This window comes from Camarhynchus parvulus, chromosome Z (assembly GCF_901933205.1).
Source record: "Camarhynchus parvulus chromosome Z, STF_HiC, whole genome shotgun sequence".
Classification (NCBI taxonomy): domain Eukaryota; kingdom Metazoa; phylum Chordata; class Aves; order Passeriformes; family Thraupidae; genus Camarhynchus; species Camarhynchus parvulus.
Genome location: NC_044601.1, coordinates 36,214,055 through 36,241,961, shown reverse-complemented (window position 1 = coordinate 36,241,961; position 27,907 = coordinate 36,214,055). Strand labels below are relative to the sequence as shown.

Here is a 27,907-nt window from a genome sequence, read left to right as displayed (position 1 = left end):
TTCTGAACTCTGATAGGTGACTACATTCTTATACTAGAACTGTTATGCAGACCTTAAGAAGTTTTACTGATTTCTTCATGTTTTCCCTGGAAGAGTAACTCGCAAACATAACTGGGGCAAGACTTCCTGCACATTACAAGGCAGCAGAGATCAGAGAAAATAAAAGAACCAAAGCCTGAAACACTGAAAAAAAATAAGACAAATACTGAAGAAAATAAGGATGGCTGAGAAAATGGATTTAACTGTATAGTACATACAAAGAAGAGTGAACTTCTTGATAAAATTTTGCACTTCAGATCCTGCTGAACTCTGAAATAGAGCAGCTAGAGCCACACACACACACACCAATATCTACATCATCTGTAGACAGAAAAAGTACTGTGCAAACAAACAAGTGGACTTCATTCTGTATACAGAAGAAGACACCTGACAAGTAACAGCCCGACAAGATCTATAACCAAAATGCTGTTTTAACCAATCAGAAAAAAAGCTAGCTGTGGGGCAAAGAGCTTTACAAGCATGGTTTTACCAGAGTGGTTATAGGTTAAAGCAGGTAATTCACAGTTAAGTTAAAAAGACTGTGCGCAATAATCTAAGAGTGTGAAAATGAGAATATGTTCCATTAGACACCAAAAGAAAAGTAGTTGCAAACACATCAAAACCAGCATCCTAGTGGACAGAGCCCCAGTAGGTCATAGGGAGGTCAGTTTTTAAGGAAAAATCCAACTGAAATATAAACATGGCATTATGGAAACCAGACAAATCTCCCATAGCTTTGTCCAGCCAGCACTAATCTAGGCATCAGCTGTGCTACATAATCCAAATAAAGGGATCAGTTGGTTCATACATCTGGAAGCTGTCATATTTTGGAGCATCCTAACAGTCATGTGTAAGTGCAACATTCACTTGGATGTAACAGCCTCTAAATTTGTTGAGTGGTCAAGAACAGCTACATGCATACACTACATCATATTATAACTTTCTGGGGAAATATCAAAAATATTATGTAATGACAGGGCTTGGACTACCTCTTGCCAAGAAAAAAAGAAAAAAAAATCATGAAAATCAACAGATTGAGGGTGAGCCGCTCAGGTTTACCTTAATGCATTCTATACTGAAAACAAGCTTGAGCACCCATGGCTTCTAGAGTTCATTCTTTTCTGAACCCACTGGCTGCTGATGAATAATGAGTAAGGAAGGCCAGTTCTCTACAAAAAAAGCAAATAAAACCAGGCCACTTAGCAGGTGGCAAGGGCTGGTAGTAAGTAGGGCCCAAAACACTCACCACCACATCCACAACTTCAGTAGCAGCCAGCCCTACAGCTGATTTAGGTCTTTTGCTTACCTACACTTCCCCGTTCCTGCTCAGCAACAGCAGCATGGGGAACAACAATAAAGCAATGTTGCTTTCAACTACTCTATTTCACTCCAGGACTTCTGTATTGAAATCTGCAAGCTCTCCAGAGCTACAGAAATGCCTTCAAACCCTGTTCATAAGCAGCAAAATCCCCAGGGCACAAGCTCAGAAGAGGAGGACAATGGCACAGCCCAGGCGCCGCCCTCTTTAAATACACATTCCAACAGAGAAAAAACAGATCTTTCCAAACAATGATCTGTAGGGCACATTCTAGCAGGGCATTGGCAACACTGTTAAGTTTGGAAATAACAATGAAGATTAATTTTCTCCAGCCTTGAGTAAATTAAATGCCTCTGAAGTCTGAAAGGCAGAAGGAACCATGCAACAATGTACTTACAGCTTAGAGGGGCGCCAATTCTACAGGAGGAGTTTCTCTTTCCTTTCCCTGAAGAGGCTAAAACATGGGCACACTTAGTCTGCTCTGGCTTTGTGCATGGATAAGGCCTGGTCACACTAAAGTCATCCCAAGTTCTGTCACCACATTCAGTGAATTCAGGATTTCACCCTCTACCTTTTTACTGACCAAAGAATGGTCACAGGCAATACCTTTATTAAGACTTACAGATAAAAGAGGAATTTTATGTACTGAACCTGCAGGGATTTTTTCATGTACAAGCTTTTCATCAAGGAGCACCAACTCCGAGCAATGATGTGGATGCCTGTCAAGGTGGAACTTAACAGAGGTCTCCAGTGATTTTGAATTTAATAGCAGGCTCGTGAAAGATGACAATCAATTAAATACATGTATAAGTAAAACCTTTAAACATCTTTTCCTAACAGCTTGCAATACACAGAAGCAGAGGGAGTTCAAATTCAGAGGAACATAACACCCTGATGTTTTTATCCACAAATATCAAGTAAATATTAGAATTTTATGTTCCTTTTCAAAACAATGGCATGGATGGAAATACTTTTGTGCTTCATCAGTAAACAAATAAACATGTTGCTCAGATGACCATCCTTCAGCTATCATGTGGAAAAAAAGAGATGTAATAAATAATCATACTGAAGTCAGACAAAATAGTGGCTTGGAAATTTTCCAGATGAACACCTTCCAAGGAACTTTCAATATGCGCTGAGGAATGCAAAATAGTGTAAGACAGCATTCAAGGACAAATAAGCTCTTAAGTCACCTGATTCAAAGGAAACTAATGAATTTGCTGATGTGATCAGAGACAATGTCTTGACTGCCACAGAGCTTGCCAACAACCATTGTGAGAGATTGAAGAGTAGAGTAACTTCTGTAACTTCTTCTATACCATGCCACAGGTGATACAGGTGCAAGCACATCTAAAACATCTTCCCTGCTGCTGTCCACAAATGCATATGTTTGTGGGAAAAAGGAATTACACTTGACTGTGTTAAGCTGTGCTAACTGTACTCAAACCAAGCATGTTACTTCAGCCCACTTACATAAATTCGTCTCCTTGAAAAAACAAATTAATGCAGATCTGTTCCCTTACTATTCTTTTTTGTTTCTCCAAAGAACACTAGTGTAAAGTTAACTGGTGCCTTTAGGCAGAACTTAAGAACAACTTTCCACCTGCACTTAATCTTGCTGGGTTAAGAAAACTTGAGAATCTACAGAAATAATACTGGTTCCTGCATCATTTGCACACTTTCCTCATTCACCTCATTCTTAAATTGCAGGGGTAGATTAACATATTTTAAGAAGGGTCAGCCATAAGTACAATAAAGCAACCTGATTTTTGTCCCTTAAGAGAGAAAGGAAATAATACACATATCCCAAATCCTGACTTACAAAGTATTTCTGCTGTACACACTCAATCCTAATTCACTTACAATTTGAACACACTCACTTTATTCCACATACCTGAACTGAAGTATGCAGCTTCTGAGGCATTCTCTGCAAGATGTCCTACCTATTTGTATCATCCACCCTCTTCCTTCAAACTGGCTTAAAGAAGGAGCTCTGCATGTTAGAGCTCAGTTCAAGCTCACAAAGCTTCACAAAGCTTGTGCAAAAGCTGGTGCAAAAAGTGAAGAAAGTGAAAAAGGAAGGGAAGAATAGCATGATCTTTGGCCACTTAGGAAGAAAGCTAATGAAAAAAAGTGAGGAGAAAAAATCCCAAGACAATGATGACATGAAATGAAATACCAAAGCACAAGACTAGACCATCTCCCCCATTATAAGCTGCTCCAATTAGCATCATTTAAGGCATTGCAGTAGCCAAATTTCAAGCTTCATTTAACAGAACCTTCTCTGGAGCCACAAAACTACCTTCTTTCAGCAGCAGAGGCTATGAATTTACATGTGTGACTGCTGCTGACACACTGGATTTTAGACTGCCTATTTAGAGTGGTCGTAAATAAACATATCCAGTTATGAGCATGATTTCTTTTCCATCCAGAGCACTCGCTAGCTATGAATGGAGGATTCTAAAAGCACATCTGTGCCCAACAAAATTCTGTCACCGAGGAAATCAATGCAAAGCCCTTTTTTTCCTCTCTGTGTGTACAATGTATAAAGATGCTAAACAGTCCCCACAACTCCAGAATGCACGGACACCCACATACAGCAGTTCAACTCGAGCTGAATAACAGAACTGCCATTAAAATGCCAGCCCAGAATTTGTCTGCCCTGGCAGACAATCCCTTCCCCCCGCCACCAGCAGCAAGGTATGCACATGAACAGAGAGATCAAAAAGATACAGGCGTATGTCCCAGGCAAATATGACCGAGAGCAAGTCTACAAGACAGCAACGTAGATGGAGCCACTGTGGGACACAGCGTAATAACTGAAGTATTCTGAGCAGCAGCCAGAAGAGTACTATATTTAAAAAGAAACACCAAAAACCAAAAAGCTACTCTATAACACTTAGTGGCGAGAAACAAGCTGAGAGGAAAGCCACTTTGGTATCAGGAGGCACAGAGAAGGCCTAGAATGCTAGCATAAATTCTGAAGGAGGAAGACTACTAGAGGAAATCTGAAAGAATGGTGTTTTGAAGCTCTCTCTTGGAAAGTTTGCCTACAAGGTGAACTTCTAAACTCATGTTTCATAATTATTTCAACCATAACTGCTGCAGGCTCAGACCACTAATCATTTAACTTTGAATGAGTTTTAAGACCATGCACATTCCAAGTTCCCTTCACTGTTTCATAATTAATTCTGTTATGGTTCTAAAGCAACCATTTACTTCCAGCAAATTTCAGTGCTCTATTATGTTCCATGGTATTTAGAAACAGACCATATCAAATTTGTCTTTTTAAATACTGCCAATTTATTCAGCAATAATAACTGTAAAAAGTTTCAGTAGCAAATCAAAACTGTTTCTTGAAGTATATTTCAGGTAACCTATGAATCTACACAGCACATTCAAGACAGTCCAGGGATCGGGCCTAGCTGGAATGCGGTTGGGAAAGGCCGGCGCTGCCTGACCAATCTTATCTTCTTCTACAACTTAGTTGATGAGGGAAAGGCTATGGATAGTGTTTACCTGAACTTGAATAATGCCTTTAACACTGTTTCCTACAGTTCTAGTGATACTGGCTGCTCATGGTTTGGACAGGTACACTGTTTGCTGGGTTAAAAACTGGCTGGATGGCAGGGCCCAGAGGGAGTTACTTCCAGCTGGTGGCCAGTCACAGGAGGGGCTCCCCAGGGCTCAGCGATAGGACAAGTCCTGTTTAAAATCTTTATCAACTATTTGGATGAGCAATTCAAATGCTCCCTCAGCCAGTTCCCAGATATCACCAAGCTAGGTGGGAGTGTTGATCTGCAGGAGGACAGGAAAGTTCTGCAGAGGGACCTGGACAGGCTGGATTGATGAGTCAAGGCCAATGGTATGAGGTTCATACTACGTTCTACAACATGAAGTGTCAGGTCCTGTCCTTGAGTCACAACAGCTCCATGCAGGACTACAGGCTTGGGGAAGAGTGGCTGGAAAGCTATCCCACGAGATGGACCTGGGGATGCTGAACATGAGCCAGCTGTGCCCAAGTGGGCAAGAAGGCCAACGGCATCCTGGCCTGGATCAGCAATAGTGTGGCCAGCAGGACCAGGGCAGTGATTGTCCCCCTGTACTCAGCACTGGTGAGGCCACACTTCGAATTCTGTGTTCAGTTTTGGGCCCCTCACTACAAGAAAGACATCAAGGGGGTGCAGCAAGTCCAGAGAAGGGCAATGTAGCACAAGCCCTATGAGGAGCAGCTGAGGGAGCTGGGGTAATTTAGCCTGGAGAAGCGCACCCTTGGGATGACTTCATCCCTCTCTACAGCTACCTGAACGGAGGATGTAGGTAACAAGTGACAGGATGAGAGGTAATGGTCTTAAGTTGCTCCAGGAAAGGTTTAGATTGGATAGCAAAAAATTTCTTCACAGAAAGGACTGTTAAGCACTGGAAGAGGCCACCTCTGAATTACCATCCCTAGAGGTATTTAAAAAGTGTTTAGATGTGACATTTATAGATGGTTCAGTGGTGAACATAATGGTGCTGGCTTAGCAGTTGGATTTGATGATATTATGAATCTTTTCCAACTTAAACAATTCTATGATTCTGTATTTGGCCAGCACTGCCTAGTTCATCCAAACTCTCAATAAACGAAAGGTAAAGTGAGACAGCTGTTTTAAGAAACAGGACAATTCAGCCACTGCTTCTTCGCTAAGAAACCTTGACCTAAGGAGTCCGTTACTGTACCAACCTCCATGGAAGGTACTTTAAAGCTGTTAGGACCAGCTCCATGTAAGTGCAGAAGAAGAAGTTTGGTGCTGCTTTGCACTTCTGCATAGGAAGAATGGCATTCTCCATGCTATCTGTTCCATCTCAAACTCTAAATTTGTACTCTTGTTTGTAGCTTAGCAATAAAAATATGCAACTGCTATCTGTTAGGTTTAATTGTACAACACCCTGGTTCATGAGCAGAACATTTACAGAGCTTCTACCAAGAAAGCACATTATAGCAAGCTCTTTTCTGTGGACCGTCATGTACTGCTAAAACGGGAAAATTAGAAACAAAATTAAATTTAATCCATAAGATTTTATTTCACCTTAATCTGCTAGCTTTTGCTGGTTAGTTTTGAAATGCAAGGGTTTCTAAATGCAGAGTTTTAATATCTTTTCAATGAAAAAAACTAAACTAAAAAGATATTAAATTACATAGGTCAACTCTGTCAAACTAGCTGCTTTATGAATCCATCTTATCAATAAAAATCTCAGAGATCAATTTCCACTAGATTCTATACTAGGGACTTTCCCTCACTCCTTTCCCATAACAATAATGACATGAGAAGAAACCAGTGTAGCAACTATTTTGCAAATCCTATTTTTTTCCCCTTGAGAATTGTATTTGTACTGACAGGCCAGTCACTGAGGCATCATCAGCAAGTAGTTTCTTGGAATTACAAGGCTACAAAAAGCAGGTGGCACTAATTGAATAGGATCACCATTCTAAGCAAGTGAACACCAGTAACATGAGGATAATAAATGTCAGCAGAGTATGTAGGATGGAGCTGCAATCACACATTAATCTATCTAACACAGAAAAGCAGAAACAAAATATGTAAGAACAAAAATTGACAAAAGAAACCTCTCCACAAAAACCTCACAGCGTATTTGGAAGAAAAATTAACAGCAAAGGAAAACAAGATTCACAGTCATTTCTATTAGTATTTAAGGTACTGTAGAGTTAGTGGTCAGTGCAAACTCTGACTGCATGTCTCTGCCTACAGATGGAACCCAGCAGTGCCTTGTTCTGTTCCTCAGGCAGAACTGTTGGCAGCAGATCTCATCATATTATGAGCTCCTGGACTACTCTACACGGACCAAAAAAAGATCACTACTTTTCACAACAGAAAAAACCAACACCTACTAAATGACTGGCGAGTCCAATCCTGACCCCAATATGGCTGTCATCTGCAAGGGTGGACTCCGATCCCATATGCTCTAATTCACCTCGGGCAGGACAGACCACCTTCAGAACAGGCACCGACTTTGTTTGCAGTCAGCCCTAGCTTTTCCACACATGCACATACAGAGAGCTATTTAAAAATTATTATTTATGCAGCCTCTCATATTAACTTTTATAAGCCAAATACTGCTGCAAGCTACTTTGACATAAACCTAGAGTAGTAATTGCCACAGACAAGGAACTCTGTTTCCACGTCGACCCAGCAGCTAACGGGGGAACGTGATCCTTAACAAACAGTATTTTCCCGCACAGAAAAAAAGAAAAAGGGACGGCGGGGAAACAAAACAAAACAAAACACCAAAAAAAAACCGAGAAAAAGAAAAAAAAAACGAAGAAAAAAACACCACCAAGGACTACACCTAAACCCCAAACCAGCGGCAGCCTGGAGCCATGACCCTCAGCGCGGGGTGCGCCGCCCGGCTGGCTGCCCCACTCCGGGCTCCGCTTCGCCTCGGCTGCCTTTTTTTCGTGGTTGTCGTTTTTGGTTGGGTTTTTTTTTTTTTTCCTCGTTCTCTCCCTCTCCTATTTTCCTTTTTTTTTTTTTTTTTTTCCAGCGCAGCGCCCCGCGCTCCCCACAGCTGAAAGCTACCCAAGGCCAGGACCACACACAGGCTCCCGCCCCGCCGCGCCGCCCGCCCCTCCCCCGCCGCGGCCGCGCACACTCCCAAAATGGCGGAGGGGGCGCCTCCCGGCAGCGCCGCCGCTTCCCGCCGCCGGCGGGGACGCGGAAACCCGCCGCCCGCAGCTCGCCCGCACTACGAGCTGGGGCACAGGCGAGGGCACCGGGCGCTGGAGACGAGCTGTCCCGACGGCCCTCCGCCGAGTGCACGGCCTGGCCACCGCTGCCCCCCGCGGACGGAGTAGTGGTACGCGCCGCCCGGGGCTGCGCGCCCCAGCTCAGGGCCCGCCTCCCGCCCTCCCTGCCGGCGGCCGCTCGTCACGGGCATGCTGAGCGGCCCCGGGCCGGTCTACCCGGCGGGCCGGGACGGCAACAGAAAACAGGGGCATCCCCCCGGACTTACCTTCCACCCACAGCTCCTCCACGTTGGTCTCGAGATTAGCTGCCCTTAATCCTACAGCGAAAGCCCCAAATATCAGGAGGCCGACAACCAAAAACTTCCCGCAGTTTTTCTGAATGTAACAGCCCAGTTTAAACAACAGTCTCTGAAACTTTGCTCGCAGCCACAGCGGCGCTTTCCGTCCCGTCGCCTTCCCCTGCAAAGCAAGAAGAGGTCAGTAGTTGCGGGCTGCGGCAGCCGCAGAAGTGGGGGGAGCCCCCCAGCCCTGCCCCGAGCGGGACAGCTCGCGGCTCTCGGGGCGCAGTCCCCGGAGGAAGGACGGAGCGCCGTGAGCAGCTCAAACAGGCATCTTTCCAGCAGGGCCCCTTGCCCCGCGGCCTTGCCGAGCAGCCACCCTCGAGCACGCACACAGGGACAAGATGTACCTGCTGTCAGCCATCCTTGCCCCAGACCAACGCGCGGGTTTGGGGGTGACAACACTGCGTCGGCCCCCGGACCCTCGCCTGTGCCGGCCACCACCATACTCATCTCTTGCCCGAGGCATCGCCACCACCTTAGGCTGCAAAGCATTCTCTCTGGCGAGACCCGTGGCTCCAGGGAAGAAGGAACCACTCCTGACAAACCTCAACAGCCACAAGAAAGAAAAGTCCCTTTTCCTGTTCTCCTTGGAACCCCAGAATGGCTGGGAGGAGAGGCGGGGGGTGTGTGTGACAGATAGTGGGCAGCAGTGGCTGTTTCCCCCATTCCCAGTTCCTAGCAGGGGCTTGGTGCTGAGGCAAGACCCACGTGGTGAGCAGCGCTGTAACATCTGCAGCAATTCATTTCCATAGAGTTTGGAGACGCTGTGTGATCTGAATTAGGAAGTAGAGCAGCCATCTGTAAGTTACGACAATATTTGTGAACGGAAGAGGGCAGCCACATGGATTTTTTTTTCCTCCTCCTCCTTTCCCTCTTCTTACAAAGCCTAGAAATCCGCTCCCTGAAGTGAAACCATCCCTGCAGCAAGGCAGCTTTCGGAGATTGTTTACTTTGAACATTTTTTGGCCAGCAGAGATTGGCGGCCGGGGCTGGCCCCCCGCCCCGCCCGGCACCTCCAGTCCTCCGCGGGGACCGGCGCGGCAGGGTTAAAGTGGCAATTTGTTTATGGCCCTCGCTCCCCCTCCGGCCGCCGGGCAAGGGAGAAAACCGCTGCCTTCTTTGCTGGGGGACCCCATTCTCCCAGGGCACCCGCCGTCTCGGCGCTCGGCGGAAAACTTCACAAAAGCCCAACTTCTGCCAAGAAGCCGGCCGGTTTCTCCCTTGTTCCGGCCGGGAGCGGGTGTTGCCGAGATCGCAGGGTGCTACGAGGGGATGGAGAAGCAGAAATGAAGTGGAGAGAGAGAGGGGAGCAGGAGAGCGGGCCTGGAGTTAGCTACGGGGAGGCCGGGACCGAGCAGAGGCTATTTCGGGAAGTTTAGGAGGAAAAGTGCTCCGCAGCACAGGCACGCACCAGGGCAGGCACAGGCGAGCAGGGAGGGAAGGAGGGCACTCTCTCCCGCACTGAAGAGTCACAGACGTCCCTCTCTTTTTCCCAGCATTTTATTGGTGGCCGTTTCGTTTCCATCTCCTCCTTCCACCCCCGCGAGAAAACACACCACCTCCCTCCTCCTCCCCCGCGGAAAAAGCAGCACTACCACTAGCGTGTATCTCTGGAAAAAAGAGTGAGAGATTGAATGCACCTTTGAAATCTGCTCCAAGGCGAAAGCCGCATCGCAGTAGCTTGGTCGCTGCAGATACTCCCGGTCGGGCACCGCGGCGCGCCGATTCCCTCCAGTCCTTCGCCGCCTCCCGCCGCCGTTTCTCGGCGCCCGGCCGGGGTGGCCTCCGCCGCCCGCGCTGCTGCTGGTCTCCGGCTCCGACGCGTTACCGGCCGAGGCCATGTTGCCGCCGCCGGCGGGACGGGAGAGCTGCCGCTGGCGCTGCCGCGGCGGGCCCCGGGGCCCCGGGGTGCGGCAGGGCCGCGGGGGGCTGGCGGCGTTGCGGGCCGCGGGCTGATGCTGCTGCTGCGGGGGCTGCTGCCGCCGCTGCTGCCGCCGCCGCCGCCGGGGCTGCTGCTGGGGCTGCTGCGGCGCGGCCGCCTCACGCGGGGCGCGGGGCGGCGGCTGCCGCCGCGGCCGCTCCGGCCGAGTCGCTCCCCGCGCCTCCCATTGCCACATCGCGCGCGGACCCCGAGCTGCAGGCGGCCGCTCCCCGCGCCCGGCGAGGGCGGGCGGACGGGCGGGCGCGACCCCTGGGATCCCCCGGCCGCCGCCGCCGCGCTATCCTCCGCTCCCGTTGAAATCGCCTACTCCGGCTGGCCTCCGCTGCCTCGGGAAGCCGCTGTCCGCGGCGGCGCTCAGCGGCGGCGGCGGGGCGGCGGCGCGGCGGGCCGCGGCTGCTCCTGCTGCTGCTGGGCTGCCTCGCCGCGCTGCACCATCCTGCTTCAGGGCCGGGGTGCTTCCCGCGGGCCGCGGGGCCGGCGCGGTTCCGCGGTTGGCCCCGCCGCGGCGGCGGGCGGGCGGCTGCCTGGCGCTCTCCCCCGGTGTGTGCGCGGCAGCACCGAGCTGCAGCCCCTCGGCTCCAGAGATGAGATGAAGAAGAAAAAAAGGACTCTCTCCATTTGGATAAAGAGGAGGAGGAGGAGGAGGAGGGGTGGGGGGGGGGAGGAGGTGGGGGGAGTATGAGTGGAGAGAGAGCGAGAGAGGGAGGGAAAAAAAAAGGGGCTGAGAGCCCGCCCCCGGGGCTGTCAGATGGCTTGGGTTTCTGCGAGGTGATTGGCTCGGGGAGGGCAGAAATTACTCAGCAAACATGACTATTATTAGCTGCTTAGCAACAGCTCACCAAAGTAGAGAGACCACCCAGGCCGGCAACTCTTGTGTGTGCATCTCCAGCTTCAGGGGGAGCCTTAAAGAGATCCAGTCTTCTTTGCATGCAATACTTCCATTAAGGAATGCCTTCTCCCTCTTTCTTCTTCGTTTTCTTTTCAAGAGCGTTACTCCCCCCTCTCCTTACTCCCCTCCCCCGACCCCCGTCCGGGATGCTTGCAAATACACGCGCGGAACTTTCTCGCCAGGGACATATAGAAATACATTTTTCCCTCTTAAGAAAAAGAGAGGGAAACTAAGAAAAAGCAGCATTAAACGATTTCTAAAGACCTTAAAAGAAAATCCTTTTAGAGGCACCTTGGCCTCGAGCTACAACAAATACTGGGAGGTCCAAGCTGAATTCCCAGGCTTGCAGGAATAATGACAGGGTGGTGGATATTGCGGTAGAAAGTGCCAGATTTTTCTCCCCCTCTCTTTTTAACTAAAGAGGAGACTTAGTTCCTTGCAAGAAAACCACTCCGTCCGGTTAGAAAAACACAATGAAAATTTAACACTTAAGGGATTTAAAGCCGCGCGGTAGCTAGCTGTTTCAGCTTAGGACTCATTCTTTAACTGAAACCAAGTTTCAGGAAAAGCCAAGGAAAGCCAATTCTAATGTTTTTAGTTTAAAAGTCCATGAAACGCTGCCTGCCTGGCCGCGCTAAACATTTCTCGAACTACACGCGATTGTTTACTTTTTTGGCACCGCTTTTCCGCGTCTCTCTTCATTGAGAATCAGCCATTAATTGCTGCCTCTAGAGCTGCGCGCGTCCCCCCCCAGCCCCGAGCTCGGGCCCCGGCCCGCAGCGCGGCTCCCCGCGGGGGCAGCTACGGGCCGTGGCGGACACCCATGGGCACCGGGGCGGGGGGCAGCCGACAACCTTCCCTCCGTCCCTGGCCCGGGCCGGGGAGGTGCTCTGGGGGGCTGCCTTCCTGCAGGACGGCTGCTACACGCCTGCGGAGGAGCGCGGCTGTAAAGAGTTCGGGAGCTGGAGGGCGGGTGGGAGAAATGCAGCGAAGAAGAGAGGGGCGTAGGGACCCGAGGTGAGAAGACAACCCCGTGCAGCCCCTGCCCGGTGCGGTGCCCGGCTTGACAAACCCGACAGCACTGCGCACCTCTCCCTTCAGCCCCGCCGTGCGTGTACCTCGGGCAGTGGTCCTGAGCAAAACCCCTGAGCCCCCGCTCACTGCAAGCGTCCTCCTCTCCTCGGCGGGTTGACGACCGCCTTAGCGGGGCCGCCCCGGCGCCGGCAACGCGGGCTGGCAGCGTCCCGGGAGCCGGGACCGCCGGCGGGAGCGAGCTGCGCACCGCACCGCACCGATTTCTCCTTGAGACTGCCTAAAGGCACCAACTGTCAGGACCTTTCAAGGGCCAGACCCGCCGGCTAGGGGATTCCTTTTTCTTTTGATTTCACCCCAACTCCGTTTTTTCCCACCCTGGGAAACTTGTCTCCGTGAAGGCCCCGCACAGGACTCTCTCCAGGAAAGCTGCTAGGAGCAGCAAGCTGTCATGCACGCACACATAGGTGCATATGTATGGGAGAAGGAAACCTGAAGCAGTTGCAGCTGGAGGCTGTTTTCTGTTTGAGGCTAAAACCTATTCCTGGGGTGCAGTCGGCCACCTCCAATTCAAGTTTCCACTTCCGAAATTGACCATCCATCTAGCTAGGAGGTGATGGGACACTGTTTCTGGAAGTGCTCACCCTGACTGTGTCTGATTGGGTAGCAGGGCAAGGGAATGGAGAAAGAAGGGATTGGTTCAGAAGCAGAAGCATTTTGGTTCAGTCTCCTGGTAGGCTCCAAAAGCAGAGAAAAGTGTCCTTTCAAACACCTGGAAGCCCCAGCACCGTCCTAAGTGCCTCCTGCCTGCTAGTCTTCACACAGTAGCCTAAAGCCCATTCTCACTGCTGATTCCAAAACTCTATCTGAAGACTCAAATTTAACAAGCATTGTCTTAATCTCCCCTCTCTCCCTGTGGTCTGGAAGGATTTTTTTTAAGCGTACACAAGAGATTAATTACTGAAGAGATCTAATTGGTCTTGTTTCTGGGATGGGTGTGTGTATGTATGTTGGGGCTTTTTTTTTCCCTCAAGGAAGAAATGTCAGTGTAAAAGTCTCCACTTGGGTGGTCAGAGCGCGGGCTGCCCCCAGTCTGCCTCATAGCTGATGCCTGCTTGTTACATTCCTGGCAATAATGTTCTTCCTAATCAATCTGCCCTTATTTACATTTGTGAGCACTGCCTGTGCTCACAGTGAGCACACTGTGAGACTGTGATATGCGTGCCCTGAGTGTGCAACTGCTCCTCCACGCCAAGGGCTACCTCCATCGTCAGCCACTCGAAGGGATCTCCCAGACTTCTTATCTAGGACACCTATGTGGTGGAGGCCTAGGAAGTTGTCTTGTTTTGTACAGGGGCTGCAATCTACAACCATTCATACCTGTAGCTTTCAATGCCTAGACAGCCCAGGCTGGTGTACAAAATTTCAGCATTGACTTTAGTCATAGTGGCTTCATTTTATAATGCTCTGTCTCTTATGTACATTCCCTTTGTGTTCATAACCCCTGATACAGCAGAGCACTTCTCCAGCCAGATAAGGGATCAATCCAATGGAGATTAACAGTGGGTAACAGATATTTACAGTGGTGTTACTTTAGCACGTTTTTTCGAGGTTGCTCTTCACCTGCAGACACCCACCAAACACATTTGCACTGCTGGAGCATTACCCTAATAAAGACAGAAATGAAGCACAGCCACTTTGAGTTCCTTTTGTACGGTTTACAAGAGTGCTGGTCCTGGGAGAAGACCAGCTGGTGGAAAAATAATCAGATTTTTTTCTATTCCCTCAAATTTCTATCTCTCACACAGCTTTGCATCGACAAGTGCACAGGTCTGCCCCGGCCCTGTGCTCCGCCCGTACACCTGATTCTGGCTATGACATAAGATCACAGTCACTGGGGTCTGCAGGGCAGCCTGAGCCTCCCTCTCCTTTTCCAGCACTCAGAGTGCCGTGCTGGCCACCGGGCCGGCGGGGGCTGCCGTCGGGGGGCGGCGGCGCGCAGCGGGAGCCGCTCCGCAGGGCAGCGCCGCCGCTCAGCGCCCGCGCCTGGGCAAGGAGGCGGGCGGCCTCTCCCCCTCCTCAGCCCTGGAAGAAAGGGAACTGCTCGAGCCAACTTGTCAAAATAATGCGGCTAATTACCCCTGATCTCCTTTAATGGAAAGCTGCTCTGCACGCCACAAAGGAGCAAATGAGGGATCTACAGCACCAACCCAGGAGCGCTGGCATTTTCTTCCGCGGAGGGCTGCGGGGAAATGTGCCTCCAGAGGAGTCTCCGAAGCTTCTGGGCTCCTCCCGCACAGCAGCGGACTCCCAGAGGAGAAGAGCGCACGGGGAGCTGCGGAAGACAGTGGATGGAGGAACAGCTCCTCTGTCCAAAACCACGAGGACATCCCAGCCCTAACAGACTTTGTCATATTCCACGAGGGGCTTTACCTCTTTAAACCCAAGTAGTCTTCAAATCAGAGTCTCTTCCTGGCAAAATGCCCCGCCACTTGCAGGACATTAATGTGCATTGAGAGGGGAAAGTTACACTGAACCTTTTTTAGCCAGCCTGGACAACACCGGGTCTGTGTAAAGATAGAGCTCAAGTTTTGCATGTGCCAGAAGGCAGGGCATTAACTTCCATGATCTCTGCCATCAGGCCTTGAAGAAAAAAAAAGCTGAACGACACAATCTCTTTGACCCACTGCTGGAGCAACAAATTTATTAGAGATATAAGCGTGAGAAATGAAAAGGAAGTAAAACAATTCAGGCTCATTGTATGTCTTTCTTTCATACTGCTAATCCGGTTTACACATCACGCCTACATGTCTCAATAGGGCTTTATACACTGTGGCAAAGGCAGAACAAAATAAAAGGTGTGTGTGTGAGTGTGTGCGTGCGTGTGCATGTGTGTGTGAAATAAGGATAAAAACACAGAAGCCTAAGACATTTTAATTCAGAGTGAGCTGCCAGTTTTATATCTACAGGCTCTTAAAATCAAACAGATTTTAAAAGATTCCTTCTCCTCCGCTCCCTCCTCAGCCCTAATATTTCTGAACAAGACTACCTGCTGTCCAGATACAATGTCATGTTACAATTCAGACATACAATGCCCCCAGTAGCCGTAACAAGAAATTAGATACACCTATGAGACTGGTGCTGAAACAAGGCGAGACTCTCTCTAGCTCGTAAAGGCTATCTGGTTAGGAGCTGTGAAACACCCACTTTGGCTCCAACACTTCTTTTAAAACCATCCGACGATACCAGAGGTCTCCCCACTCACCCCCGCGCTTTTGCCTCCCCCAGGTCTACTCCCGTAGTGGCGCTAAGGCAGCCGAGAGCTGACATATGTCGCTGAACATCCGCCCCTCTCCAGTCCCTGGAAGCAGTGGGACACACGCTCGATTACAGCAGCGCTGTACGGGTCCCGATGGTGCCGGTACCAGCCACACGAGGGGTCCAGTCCTGAAGCCGGAGGCTGAAGCCACTATTGACTTCAACCTAAGGCGGCCCTTGTCCTGTAGAACCTAGCTCCAGAGAAGTTTCTGCTCCCCACAAGGCAGTATGTTCGGAGCAGAGCTCACAGAGGTGCGAAGTGCAGAGACGGCCGTCCTCTGCGGCACTGCAGTCACCTCGGGAGCCACGTCCCATCAGCAGCGTGTCCCCCGAGCATCCCTACCGCAGCTCTGAGTCACCTCAGCGCCAAGCCGGGCGGGGGGGAGCAGCGCCTGGCCCCGGAGAAGCCCCCCAGCCCCTGCTCCACGCCGAGCCCCCGTCACATCCCGCGCTGGCGTTCCCGCTCGGGCAGCAACCGGTTCCCGGTCGATAGCCCCGGCCCCCGACTGCGAGAGGGAGGTTCCCCCCGCCCCCTCCGGGCGCCGGCGAAGGCCCATGTAGCCCCTCCAACACTGGCCCGGGCCCGGACCCTCTCCGCCGGGTCCCGTTGCCGCCCCGGCGAAGGGAAGGCACCTACCATTACTTTCTTGGCGGGAGCCGCTCGGGGTGAGCCGTGCTGGGGGTGCGTCCTCATTCACTGCTACTGACGGCTTAAATGGAACATCAGTGCGTTTCTCTTTTCTCTTTTCTTTTCTTTTCTTTTCTTTTCTTTTCTTTTCTTTTCTTTTCTTTTCTTTTCTTTTCTTTTCTTTTAGTTCCTTCCTTCCTTCCTTCCTTCCTTCCTTCCTTCCTTCCTTCCTTCCTTCCTTCCTTCCTTCCTTCCTTCCTTCCTTCCTTCCTTCCTTCCTTCCTTCCTTCCTTCCTTCCTTCCTTCCTTCCTTCCTTCCTTCCTTCCTTCCTTCCTTCCTTCCTTCCTTCCTTCCTTCCTTCCTCCCCCTTTACGCCGCCAAAGGAACTGAAAATGTAAAAAGCCAACCCTCCTAGGTTGCAGACATTCTGCCGAGTGCTGGAAAGCCTCACAATTACATGCCTGTTTCTATTAAGCAGCTCCATCGTCCTCTACGTGGGTGGTCTGGCTCTCAATAGGCAGGACCTGTCAGGATCACGTGACCGACCCGCGAGCGTTGCCCCTTTACAATAAACTTTAGGGCAAAAAAAAAGGGCGAAGGAAGGAAGGAAGGAAGGAAGGAAGGAAGGAAGGAAGGAAGGAAGGAAGGAAGGAAGGAAGGAAGGAAGGAAGGAAGGAAGGAAGGAAGGAAGGAAGGAAGTGGCGGAAGGAAGTGGCGGAAGGAAGGAAGGAAGGAAGGAAGGAAGGAAGGAAGGAAGGAAGGAAGGAAGGAAGGAAGGAAGGAAGGAAGGAAGGAAGGAAGGAAGGAAGGAAGGAAGGAAGGAAGGAAGGAAGGGCCCCACAGTGCTGACCCCGCCCCTCTGCTCCCCCCAGCAGCACAGCACGCCAAAACCCGCGGGTCTCCTGCAGCCCCTGCCTCCTCCCCCTGCTCCCACCTGGGCTGTCGAGGGGAGGAAGAGTGTGAAAGGCCCCAGGCTGGTGGCATGCGGTTTCCTCGTCAAAAGAAATACATAGTCGGACGGGTACAGAGAGCAGAGAGAAGCAATTTCCTTCTGGCTGCTGGGCATCCCAGACTGCACCAGATTTAGCAGCATGTTTCTTCCTAAAACCTTTATGCCCATCCTCCTCATTTTTGGTAGAATCCACTAGAAACACATCTTTCAAGTGAAGCAGGGCAGTGCAAGAAGCTACCACCAGTGAATAACGCCTGAACATTACTGGTGAAGACCACAGTGATTTTATTTTAAAAGCAACATTTTCTTGAATAGTTACAAGCAGGATATACAAGCAGAAATTTACTACTACTTTTTTGGAGCTTCAGCTTTGTGGCTGATATTGTTACAGGACCTGAGACTAGTGTTGTCAAGTGTTCCTTCTGAATTAGGGCACATTGTAAGGAATAATTACCTGTCTTTGGAAGATGATTGTCACTCACTGTTTATGGACGACCCTTTTCCTCCAGTCAGTAGCATTTGACTTATTATTATGTTTGGAATCTATAGAACATATTTTGAGAATAAAATACATTCTATATTGCTGCAGAAGTTGACCAGAAAATTCTGTTTGCAGAAATGTTTATGTTTTGAAAATGTGCCTCATGGTTGGGTTCAGTGATTCACATGACTTTTTGGAATACTTCTTAGCCATAGTTTATATCACTGTACTGTTAGAGAGTTCTCTTAACAGAAAATAATGTGTGTGTTACAGTCATGTGTTCATTATCAACAATATAAAAAGATTGTATAAGAAAAACAGTAATGAAACCTCTTATAATCTGATTGCATTGAGCGGCCTGTACTCCATATATGTGATCTGCATAAAACCAGGCTAGGTATCAAAATAATGAGTAAGAAAGACATTTTTTTTCCCCTACAGAACTTACATGACAGAGGCTTGTGTTGATGACAAAGACTTGGAAGAGCCTGGGAAAATACATTTTACAGGATTTTTAAGACGTACATGAAAAACATAGAAGGGGAGGAAAGGGAAACTGAGAAAACTAAGCCCAAACTGACTTTGCTGCTGGAGACCAGATATCGTCCCACTAAGCAGCGCTACACTTCAGTGCTTCAGTTTTATCCTGTTTTATTCCCCTTTGCTCCTATATGGATAAAGACCATATTTCAATCCAATTCTGTATTTTCCTTCTGAAGCCACTGTTGAAGGTCTTCACTAAAGTTATTTTGGCTGCAGCTCTGGGGTGGTTCTGCCAAGAAAATGGTTCTGAACAATGACAAGTCCATCCTGTCAATAACCATGTGCTGCACCTCTGTTTGAAACACAATTAGACAGACAGCTAGCTATGATTAAGAGAACTGTCTCATAGTCTTGGCCAGGCTAGAGACCCTCATGCCTGGAGAAATGAATCTTGTAAAAAGCATCTTCAGATCTGAACAAGTTTCTGAGTTTTGGGTTTTTTTGTTTGTTTGTTTTGCATAAAAACTGTCGCTTATTACTCCAGTCGTGACTCTCACTATCAAGAAAATGAGCGCCATGTCCTTATCACCCGGCGCTTTAAAATCCACATGGTTTTCAGCTATAAGCACATTCTTCTTTGAAGCAGAAAGAAGGGAGACGCTGTTTTCATTTACTTTGTTTACTTTGTTTTCATTTGTTACGCAGAGGAAGGACATGGAAGCCATGGGTACGAGTCTGATAATCCTTTGCTACTTGTATCACATGTACTTGCTACTTGTATCACATGTATCACTTGTATCTTCACGGCTAGCGATACAGGAAACCCTGTGAAAAGAGACGTTCGAATGGCAGTGTACTTCAGAAAACCCTACTACCAGAAGTGTTAGATCATTTGCTCCATCCTTTTTCTGAAAATAGGATTGGTTCCTATGATATTCCTGGAAGATGGTTGCCCAGTCTGACCTTTAAAATATCCTTCCACAATTTTTCTGCTCAAACAGTAGGGAATATGGTTCTGGCTGATGGAAAGTTATTAATATTTTCTCAGCGTCTAACCCAAAATTTCCATTTTTATAGTTTAGACATATTGTTTATTTTCCATTTTGGCATTGATCATAAAATTTATTTCCTTTCTCATTACATAAAAAAGAGATAGTTAGATTATCCATGCCTTTCTTCAATCTTTACTCTTCAGGCAATTCATTCTACCTTTCTCCATTGGCATATTTTCTAAAACCCTAATGGGTTTTACCAGTCTCTCCATGATGCTCCACAGCTTGTTCCAATGTTGTGGTATGAAGGTTCATATACAGAACCTCTCCCAACAGATCCTTATTCCAATAAGGAATTCACCTTATTACCTTATTTGTAGTTGTGTTTGTTTTTTGTTTTGTTTTTTGTTTTGTTTTTTTTTTGGGGGTTTTTTTTTTTTTTTTTTTTTTTTTTTTTTTTTTTTTTTTTGCTTGTGCTCAGGATAGAAGTCACTATAATCCCCAGATCCCTTTCTGCATTATCCTTCCCTGAATTCTTCCCTTCAAGCATGTGTATATGCCGCTGGAAAACACTTTTATTATGCCTTTATGTATGATATTCAGCTGTTATGAAATATCATTATTTTCGTATTGGCATGTCCATGGTATCATAGTGCAATAAAATATGCATTCCAGTAAAAATTTCATCATCTTTTATGAGCACATTAACACCATAACTCTGTTGGGCCTTTTCAGGGAAAAAACCCCTGAACTTGTCAGTCTTGCAAGTGAACTCGAAAATCACTGACTTAATTAAAAAATATTGCTAAAAAGTTTTTGATAGAAAGTTTTTCAAAGATTAGTAAATACTAGACCTCAGCTGTTAGAAATTAGCCCATCTTTTGTAAGACTTCAACAGTATGTGATTTACATGGCTAATTCATTGACTAAGACTGACAGTTTACTTCAGAAAGTCACATCAAGGGCACAAGAACCAATGGCACACCAAGGATTCCTACCATACCAACAGAAATTTAGAGCTGAAGAAAACTCTGCAGAAAATAAATAACTGGGCCTTTAAGCTGCATTCTCAGACTGTCCCTGGCTTGATATGGGCTTGATAAACCTGAGAAACCTCTTAGGTCATCTTTGGGCTAATGGCATCCCTGGCCTAAGAAGTTTCTCATGTTTATTGGTGTAATTAACCTAGCACACATGGTTTCTGGTGTGTTCATACAGGAAGTACAGAGAGAATGCAAGAAGGCAAAAGAGAAGCAGATCCTCTGTATAGTCTCTTCTCCATCAGTCTCAAAGCTGGAGCTGTGAAATTTCAGATATGTGTGCCACTGTATGTGACCCTTTGTTGATCCTACATATCATTCTAAATATGGTGCAAGACATCTCCATGAGACCAAAAATTTCATGTGGTGCAGAAAAGTTACAGAAACAGTACTGTGTGTCTGAGTGGTTGACAAGAATTTATCTGGATCTAAGAGACAGAATCACACCTTGTACTTACTGAAACCATGGTGATTAATGAGAGAATTCATGATTAGGAGGAGGTGTTGAAGTGTGTACCAGTTTACAAACATCCTGTTTCTACTGCAGTGTTTCCCAGTTCTATACCTCTCTGTGGGAGAGTGACACCTCATCCAAGAGAGTCTTGGAATCTGGTGAAAAATCCTTTGGGAACATGAGCATTAATGGCCATGGCAAGCCATGGAACTCTGCTATGGTTTTGGTGACAAGTCATTCCTACTTGTCTGCCACATGAAGAAATGTTATACAAGGGCTAAACAATCTGCTCTTCTCCCTGCTCCTAGAATATTAATAAAGCCTCTGTATGGCCTTTATTAATATCGGGAGCCTTATCTCCAGGGGAACAAAAAGCCCGAATAGCCAGGCTCAGCTCAGGCTGTGGCTGCAAGGCTTCCTGCTAGCAAGCGAGAGTAGTTATCAGCTCTTAGTGAGTCTCAGCTCAGAATTTCAGCTGGCTTGCTAGGCAGTAGTCAGCCCAGAGTTAGGGGTGTCAGCAGATGGAGAGAAAAGAGAACGGGTGACATGAGTGCTCTGCTAAGATGTCTTTATTGAAGATGGTGTGAAAGAGTCTCAGTCAGCTTCTCATTCTGAGGAGTGGGATAAAATATGCCACTTTTATACGGTTTAGAAAGATTGAGTTTGAACTAATAGAAAGAGTTAAAGTCCTAGCCTATAGAGTTAAAGAGATATGCTCTAAAGTAAGAAATCAGGAGAGTCAAGAAGTAAAAATGCTGTCTCATTCTCACATTCGATTCTCCATAGAGCTTTCCCTACGTCTGTAAAGACTGCTACACTAGAACACTAGCGGTCACCAGGACTGAGATTGTTTCCTAAGCCATCACTTGCTACTAACCATATTTGACTCCATCTTTAAGACAGAGTGAGAGTTGTGTTGGGATGTTGGGATCATATGTGGTAAAAATAAGCCAAAGGGTGGTTTGGGTTGTGGAAATTTAAAAAAAAAAAAAATTGGAACAAGCACAATAGTTGGGAATCTCAGTAAAGTCATTTGTACACAAGTCTTTCTTCAGCTCTTAAACAGAAATAATGAACTTCAAAGTCATGTGCATGTTAGGAACAGTGCCCGTGAATCTAATTATGCTGAGTTTAATTAGAAATGAGAGGAAAGGTATTTGAGCCTCTGAAATAGAGAGGAGTTAAGAGGTGCTATCTTCTAATATAGTTGAGAAATAGGAATTTATTGCCTAGGGAGCACACAGAGGTTTTTGGAAGGAGCTGGAGGAGAAAATGGAAGAGGGTTTTTTATGCATCTTATATACACACTTAAGTATGCCCTAAACCCTAAAGAATCCAGGATTTCTAATGTCTTCCCTTTTTATGAGTTTCAGCTCCCAAGCGCATAATTTGAAGGGAGTTTTTTATAACTATAGGACTTGCACACCCAAAAGTTATCCTTTTTTCTCCAGCTGTACAAGCTGGACTAATAAAAAATACTATCTCTGCCCTTACTTCTTCCCATTTTAACAAACTAGCAGCTCAGCTACAAGGAAGTCCAGTGTTTCTGAATGCCAAACTGCTGGTCAGGAAGCCTAACATTCTTCTCTTTAGGTTTTTGGTTGCTTGTCTATAGATGTCAGGACAGAAATCTGTCTTGTCCTTTGCGGATATGTTTAAGCCCTGAGGTGTAAGAATTGTTAGATTGCTCTTGACATTTTATCTTAGCTAGGTTAGCAATAGGGTTTTTCTGCCCAGATACACGTGCCTCGGTGTCATGATGAAGCTGTGCTTGATACGGTTTCTTTGCCTTTTCATTTTGTCAAGTACTTTCACGTTCCACTGGGGGAAGAACAGCCAGTTAGCTTTCTCTACTATATTTAAAGAGGCGGGGTAAAAACACTGCATTGCGAATTGCAACCCAAGACTCTCTTATGGTATATTTTCTCTTAAATAACAATGGAAAAAAATTGCCTATTATTTTGCAAAGCAGGGAAGGAATGCACAGAGCAATTCTTTCCCTCTTTCTCTAAGAATCATGCATCACAATACATTTTTTTACATTTATGAGTTTTGTTTTCTTTATTGATGACATTTACTCTAAAGTAAATGCATAAATGAAGTCTTAGCAGTCACTATGCTCTTACACTAAAGTAAATATTTTCACAATGTGTGGAACTCAATAGAAGCATCTGTATTAGTGATGTTCAGTGATGTGTTGTTGAGAATTCTGTACTTATCTGTAACAAATTGTTTGGACAAACAGTCTAGCATTCACGACTCAAAGACACACTTGTGAGTGCTTATGAATCTATGTTTAATGTTTACTTGTGTTTCTGTATATTGTCTTTAATACCATTGTGCTTTCTTTGAAAAAACACAATTTTTTCCCTGGACAGGTGGCTGGATCTTTGTAAATGGCTATTTCCAGCTTGTACTGGTAGTAGTGAGAGCAACTCTTCTGGTTCACTAAAGACCTGTGACTTCTATTCTCTTTTCATGCATAATATTCTTGATTGTGGGAAATGCTTGATTTCACCCACTTCCCATGCTGCCAAGAACCCCTCTGCAAACAAACAATCAAGCAAACAATAATCTACTTTAAAATCCTGGGATTTTACATAGCAAAAGTGAGTGTTCATATCTAGGTAGATATTAAGCTTCTAAAATACCTATGTGGTGGTAATTTTTTGTGCAACAATTCCATTGCAAGCTGAGGCTACATGATATTTGGATGGAAGAGCTTAGAAAAATGCAGACTGTTAGAATTGTGGGCTTATTTCCAGCAGTGTTGGCTTCTCTGAGAATTAATTGCAGTTGAATACCATGGTGCTGTTGAGTTATTCGACAGAATTCTTCCATCTGTGTGTCTTAGTATTACAAGATAATTAAAGAGTTCATTGCTTGTTTTCAAAACTAATAAAGTATTCTGACCTGCTCATGGATCCTGTAAGGGCCACAATTCCTAATATTGGGGTTTTTAAAATTCTTTTTCTTATATTTTATTTAGGGTTTGGAGCTGGATTTTTTTGTGGGGATTTGCTGGTTTTTTTTGCAAACCAGGTTCCTATTTGCTACCTATATATTCTATATAGAAGCTGTGTTGGCTGAATGACACCAGCTGAAATTTTAAGCAACTATAACAGTGCATTGTGCTGAACTGTACTGTGAAAACTGCCTTTGTCTGCTGGCATACAAAAAATCATTAAAGCTTCTAAACCATATTTTCTTGGCATAATACTTCAAAAGGATGCTTTAGAATGTGAATTGCTTTAGATAATTAAAGAGAAATGTAAATGCCTTTTGGCATACTGCCACAGATTATAGCTTTGGTTGCAGGAAATAAATTTCATTCTCAGAATTTACTCTTTTTTTCCTTAATTCTGCTGTTAATTGGAAAGTACCATGGCTTAAAATACTGTCAATCATCACAGAAAGGTTGATAAAATTAGACAATCTGAAAGAACACCTCTTGTAATGTGACATCAAGAGGAAAGCTTATGCTTTGATTTAGGTAATTGCTATCAGCACTACAGAGATTTGTAGGTGAGAATAACTGTGGTAGTGGGAATGGTGAAATCTGACCCATCAGGTGTAACGAAGTCTGTACAGTTCTATGTATGCTAAGTGTCATTTGAGTTGAGATTACAACAGTTTGATATCAAAGTCTGTGTGGTTGCTGTGGCTTAAAGAAACCAAACGCTTCTCTATTCTCCCCACTCCTACTACCCCAGACTTTGTCATTAGGAAATGCCACTGGAAAGCAAACAAAAGAATGGTGTCTCATTAGTGGTAGATGTCAGGGAACATTGGCTTTGTTGACACATTGCTCTCTTAAAAGTAATCACCTTCAGCTATAACGGATTACTCCACCAGGAGGAAAACTAATCCTCCTCTTCAGCTGCCAATCAGGGCCAAAGAATGTTCCAAGAATTCCACAAGATGACACTCTTAGCAAAATAAGAGTAGTTTGGGAAAATATTTGCCTTGGTTGCCTTGTGAGGCAGTAATGATTTACAGGGGTTTCATATTGCCCTGGAACTGTTACCAAGATTTCAGCACCTGCGTCATAACAGCAACTCTGGTTTTTCCTTATTTCATTAAGGAATACGCTGTTGACCCACAAACTGAGCAAAGCTGTCATGGAAGTTGTATATATGTATCACACGGGAATAATTGTTAACTCTTGCTAAGTAATAAATGTCTTTTTCGGAAAGGCTTTTCTTATATGAAAAAGAAAAGTAGGAAATACACCAACTAAAATGCATTCAAATCACATATCATAATTCCTGGTATTTCATCCTTAGCTGCTAGAGTAGGCAGCAGCCCCCTTGGCTGGTTGAATCACCTTGACATTTGTATGAGACCAAAAGGAAGCTATTCTGAACTTGTGGCTTCTAATATTAATTGGTTACAAAAGAAAAAAAAAGCAAATATATAACAGTCCTTATTTTTCTTCAGAATACCTAAAAAACATAAAAAATACAATACTGAGGCTGAATTCAGTGTGGCATGTAAGTCTTCAGAGGACATTCTGCAGATCTATACCATGGGGAAGGATTTTGAGACCCTGGGAGTTCCTGTGGTAACCTGATGGGCAACTGGTGGTTAAGTGAACAATCTTTAGATTTAAGACACCGGTTTGAACAAGCATCTTTGTATTTAGGTACTAAATGGAGGTGTAGGAAAGGGACTGTCTACAGGTGTTTGATAACATCAGGGGGTGAATTCAGATGAAAGGATATGAGTTTATGGCATTTCAGCTTTTTCTGGCTTATTTTAGCTGCGCAAAATCTCACTGGAGAGTAGATGGACCTTCCTCTCTTTCAGTTTACAGATTTTCAGGATGAATTAAGATGCTGTAGAACACAGCTTAACAAAGATTTGGAATCTATTTGGGGACAGCTCTCCTACTTTACCTCCAATCAAGTTTTTTTCTTATATCTTCTTTAGGAGGGTTACAGTTCTCCCTACACTTTTAAGCTATTGCAATACAAATGAATATGTGACAACTATATCAAAGCCAATTGCTAATCTGAAGGGTGAAAGAGACTCTTCTGATTTACCTAATATTGTGGGATCTCTTAATCTTGCCACAGCATAAACAAATGAAAATAATAATACATTGATATGTGGATGTTATTCTGAAATATTGACAATGCTCTTCAGTTTGTAAAACTAGACTGAAAAACTGATGTGTGCCAAGGTCCTTCTGAGCAGGTGAACAGCTCTCTGTAAACAGGTTTTCTTATGTTCTTTCCCTATTTCCAATTACAGTCTCTGCAGGAATCATACAGTACTAGGGGGAAAAAATAGAAAAAAGATGAGGAAAACAATGGAAGAAAGCAATTGCAGTCTTTCAAACTGCCAGCAGCATTTGCTTTGCGCTTATATTTGTCCTGAGCTCCAGCTCTGCTTACAATTTCGGGTATGACGCAATTGAAGGGGTGGGGGAGAGACATCAATTGTTTTCTGTGGTGAAAAAGGCAATAGATTTCAAGGGCAAAACCCACCAAAACAGAGGTTTCTTGGGCATCACATTGGGATTTGTTCCTAAATTTAAGAGTCAAATAGGGCTGATCAATGGTTATATTTGGTTAGCACTGGCTGAGTGGTTTTCAATGGTTGCTTCTGTTTTGTGCTTCATGAAACTAAGATGCAGCTTTGTAATTTTAGACAACAGCCAGTAAAGATACAGTACTACAGAAGGAAGTCTTCTTTAGCACGAATTGAGGACTCATGGAACACTTTTCAAATTGTTCTAAGACTTTTTTTGAAGGAGCTTATCAGTAAAAAGGAAGTATTTTTCTATGTGTTAAGAAGCTCCTGTATAGGAATATAGGCTCTTCGTCTGTAGTTAGTCATAAGGAAAAAATGGGTGTGATGTACCACTGTATATCACAAGTTATGGAGTTTTTTACTCTTTAGCAACAAAGACCTGTTGTCTCAGTAAAAATTCTATGCTAAAGTCCATTGTGGAAAGGCCTTTCATAGCATGGTCAAGCATTAAATGTTCTATTAAGTGTACCTCAAGATTGCTCATAACTTGCATGCTCTTATGTAGAGATCAGATTGGTGTGTCTTTAACTTGGTGCTTAAGTCTTTACCTACAGCTAGACCAAATTCTGTATTTTCAAAGATTTGGCATCTCTGCAGTTCCTTCTGCCTGATCATTGAATTTAATGCTGTGACCACTCAGTGCAGCTCTGTGTCGTTAGCACTTTTAAAACTATGGGAAACCATTTCCAGCAAAGATTGTTAAACACAAAGGGAAACATTTTAAAAATATATAATCATTGAATAATCCAAGTATCTAATTTATTTTTAAGTAAAAAAAGACTCTATTCACTTTCTACACCTTGTGTAAAAAAATCAGTTGAGTTAGAATTTATCCAGTTAAACTGACAGCATACAGGCTTAATCTAAAGCAAATAGAAAGTTCTGAATGTTGAAATTTTTAGCTTATTCAGTTTTATCTTTCTTAATTCTTGATAGAGATTTCCTCTTAAATAATCAAATAGGCATTTTACTTAAATTTGCAACAATGTTCTACATGTAAATCATAGTTTATGAATCCCTAATATGAGGATTGAAGGTTAAAAATTTACATTTGGCATTTACATTTTCATTTGGCATTTCTTGATGTTACAGTAGAGTTTTAAATATAGTTTCAAAGCTGTATTTCTTTTTTCATTCATACAGCAGCCTGAGCATCTTATTTTCCCATAGGATATCTGAATTCTGATTTCTAAAATTGAACACATACTGAGTTTGCTGCAATATGTCTACAATAAGAGGATTGAATCCTACTAGAATGGGATTTTAGAAAATATTTCTCCTCATAGAATAGACCTAAGCAGAGGTAATAAAATATGTATCCATATCTTTATAACTGGTTTCTTCCTCTGAAAACACATTGGTGGAAAAGTCAATTCACTAGCAGACTGAAGGAAAGTTATGACTGCAAGAAGTTATTTTCAAAAGGAAACATTGAACAAGAAATGTTAGGAAAATAATAAATGTTTATGTGACTAAGCATTGTAGCTCCTGCAGTCCTATGGTACAAAGGTCAGTCCAAGGCCACTACCTGATTGCAGTGCATGGCTTAAAACAAAGTAAGCAGGGATGTGTTCTTATGATATAACTGCTTAGCTTTTTAACCAGGTAAGGCCTGAGAACTGATGACATCAAGCCACACAAAGCAAAACTCTTGAGGACTCATAACCAGTTTTTCTTCTGGTTATGATTACCTCTCAGCCAGATCAGTTTTGTA

General features: G+C 45.4%; 1 protein-coding gene across 3 annotated transcripts in view; it reads right to left on the bottom strand.

Annotated features, from left to right (window-relative positions):
* PTCH1 (patched 1) overlaps positions 1 to 16,422 on the bottom strand; it is a 73,372-nt gene extending 56,950 nt beyond the window's left edge. Inside the window, exons 1-2 of one of the 3 annotated variants that reach the window (XR_004061527.1) lie at positions 10,084 to 10,368; positions 8,369 to 8,561 (exon numbers count right to left, since the gene is read on the bottom strand). Coding sequence is in view for 2 of the 3 variants with exons in the window: in XM_030969540.1 (XP_030825400.1) it covers positions 8,369 to 8,561; positions 10,084 to 10,284 (394 nt within the window). In the remaining variant the exon portion in view is untranslated. Of the gene's footprint in view, positions 1 to 8,368; positions 8,562 to 10,083; positions 10,369 to 16,261 lie in introns of those variants that run through there. The other 2 variants (XM_030969541.1, XM_030969540.1) reach the window with 2 other exon arrangements.
* Positions 16,423 to 27,907: the final 11,485 nt, after the last annotated feature.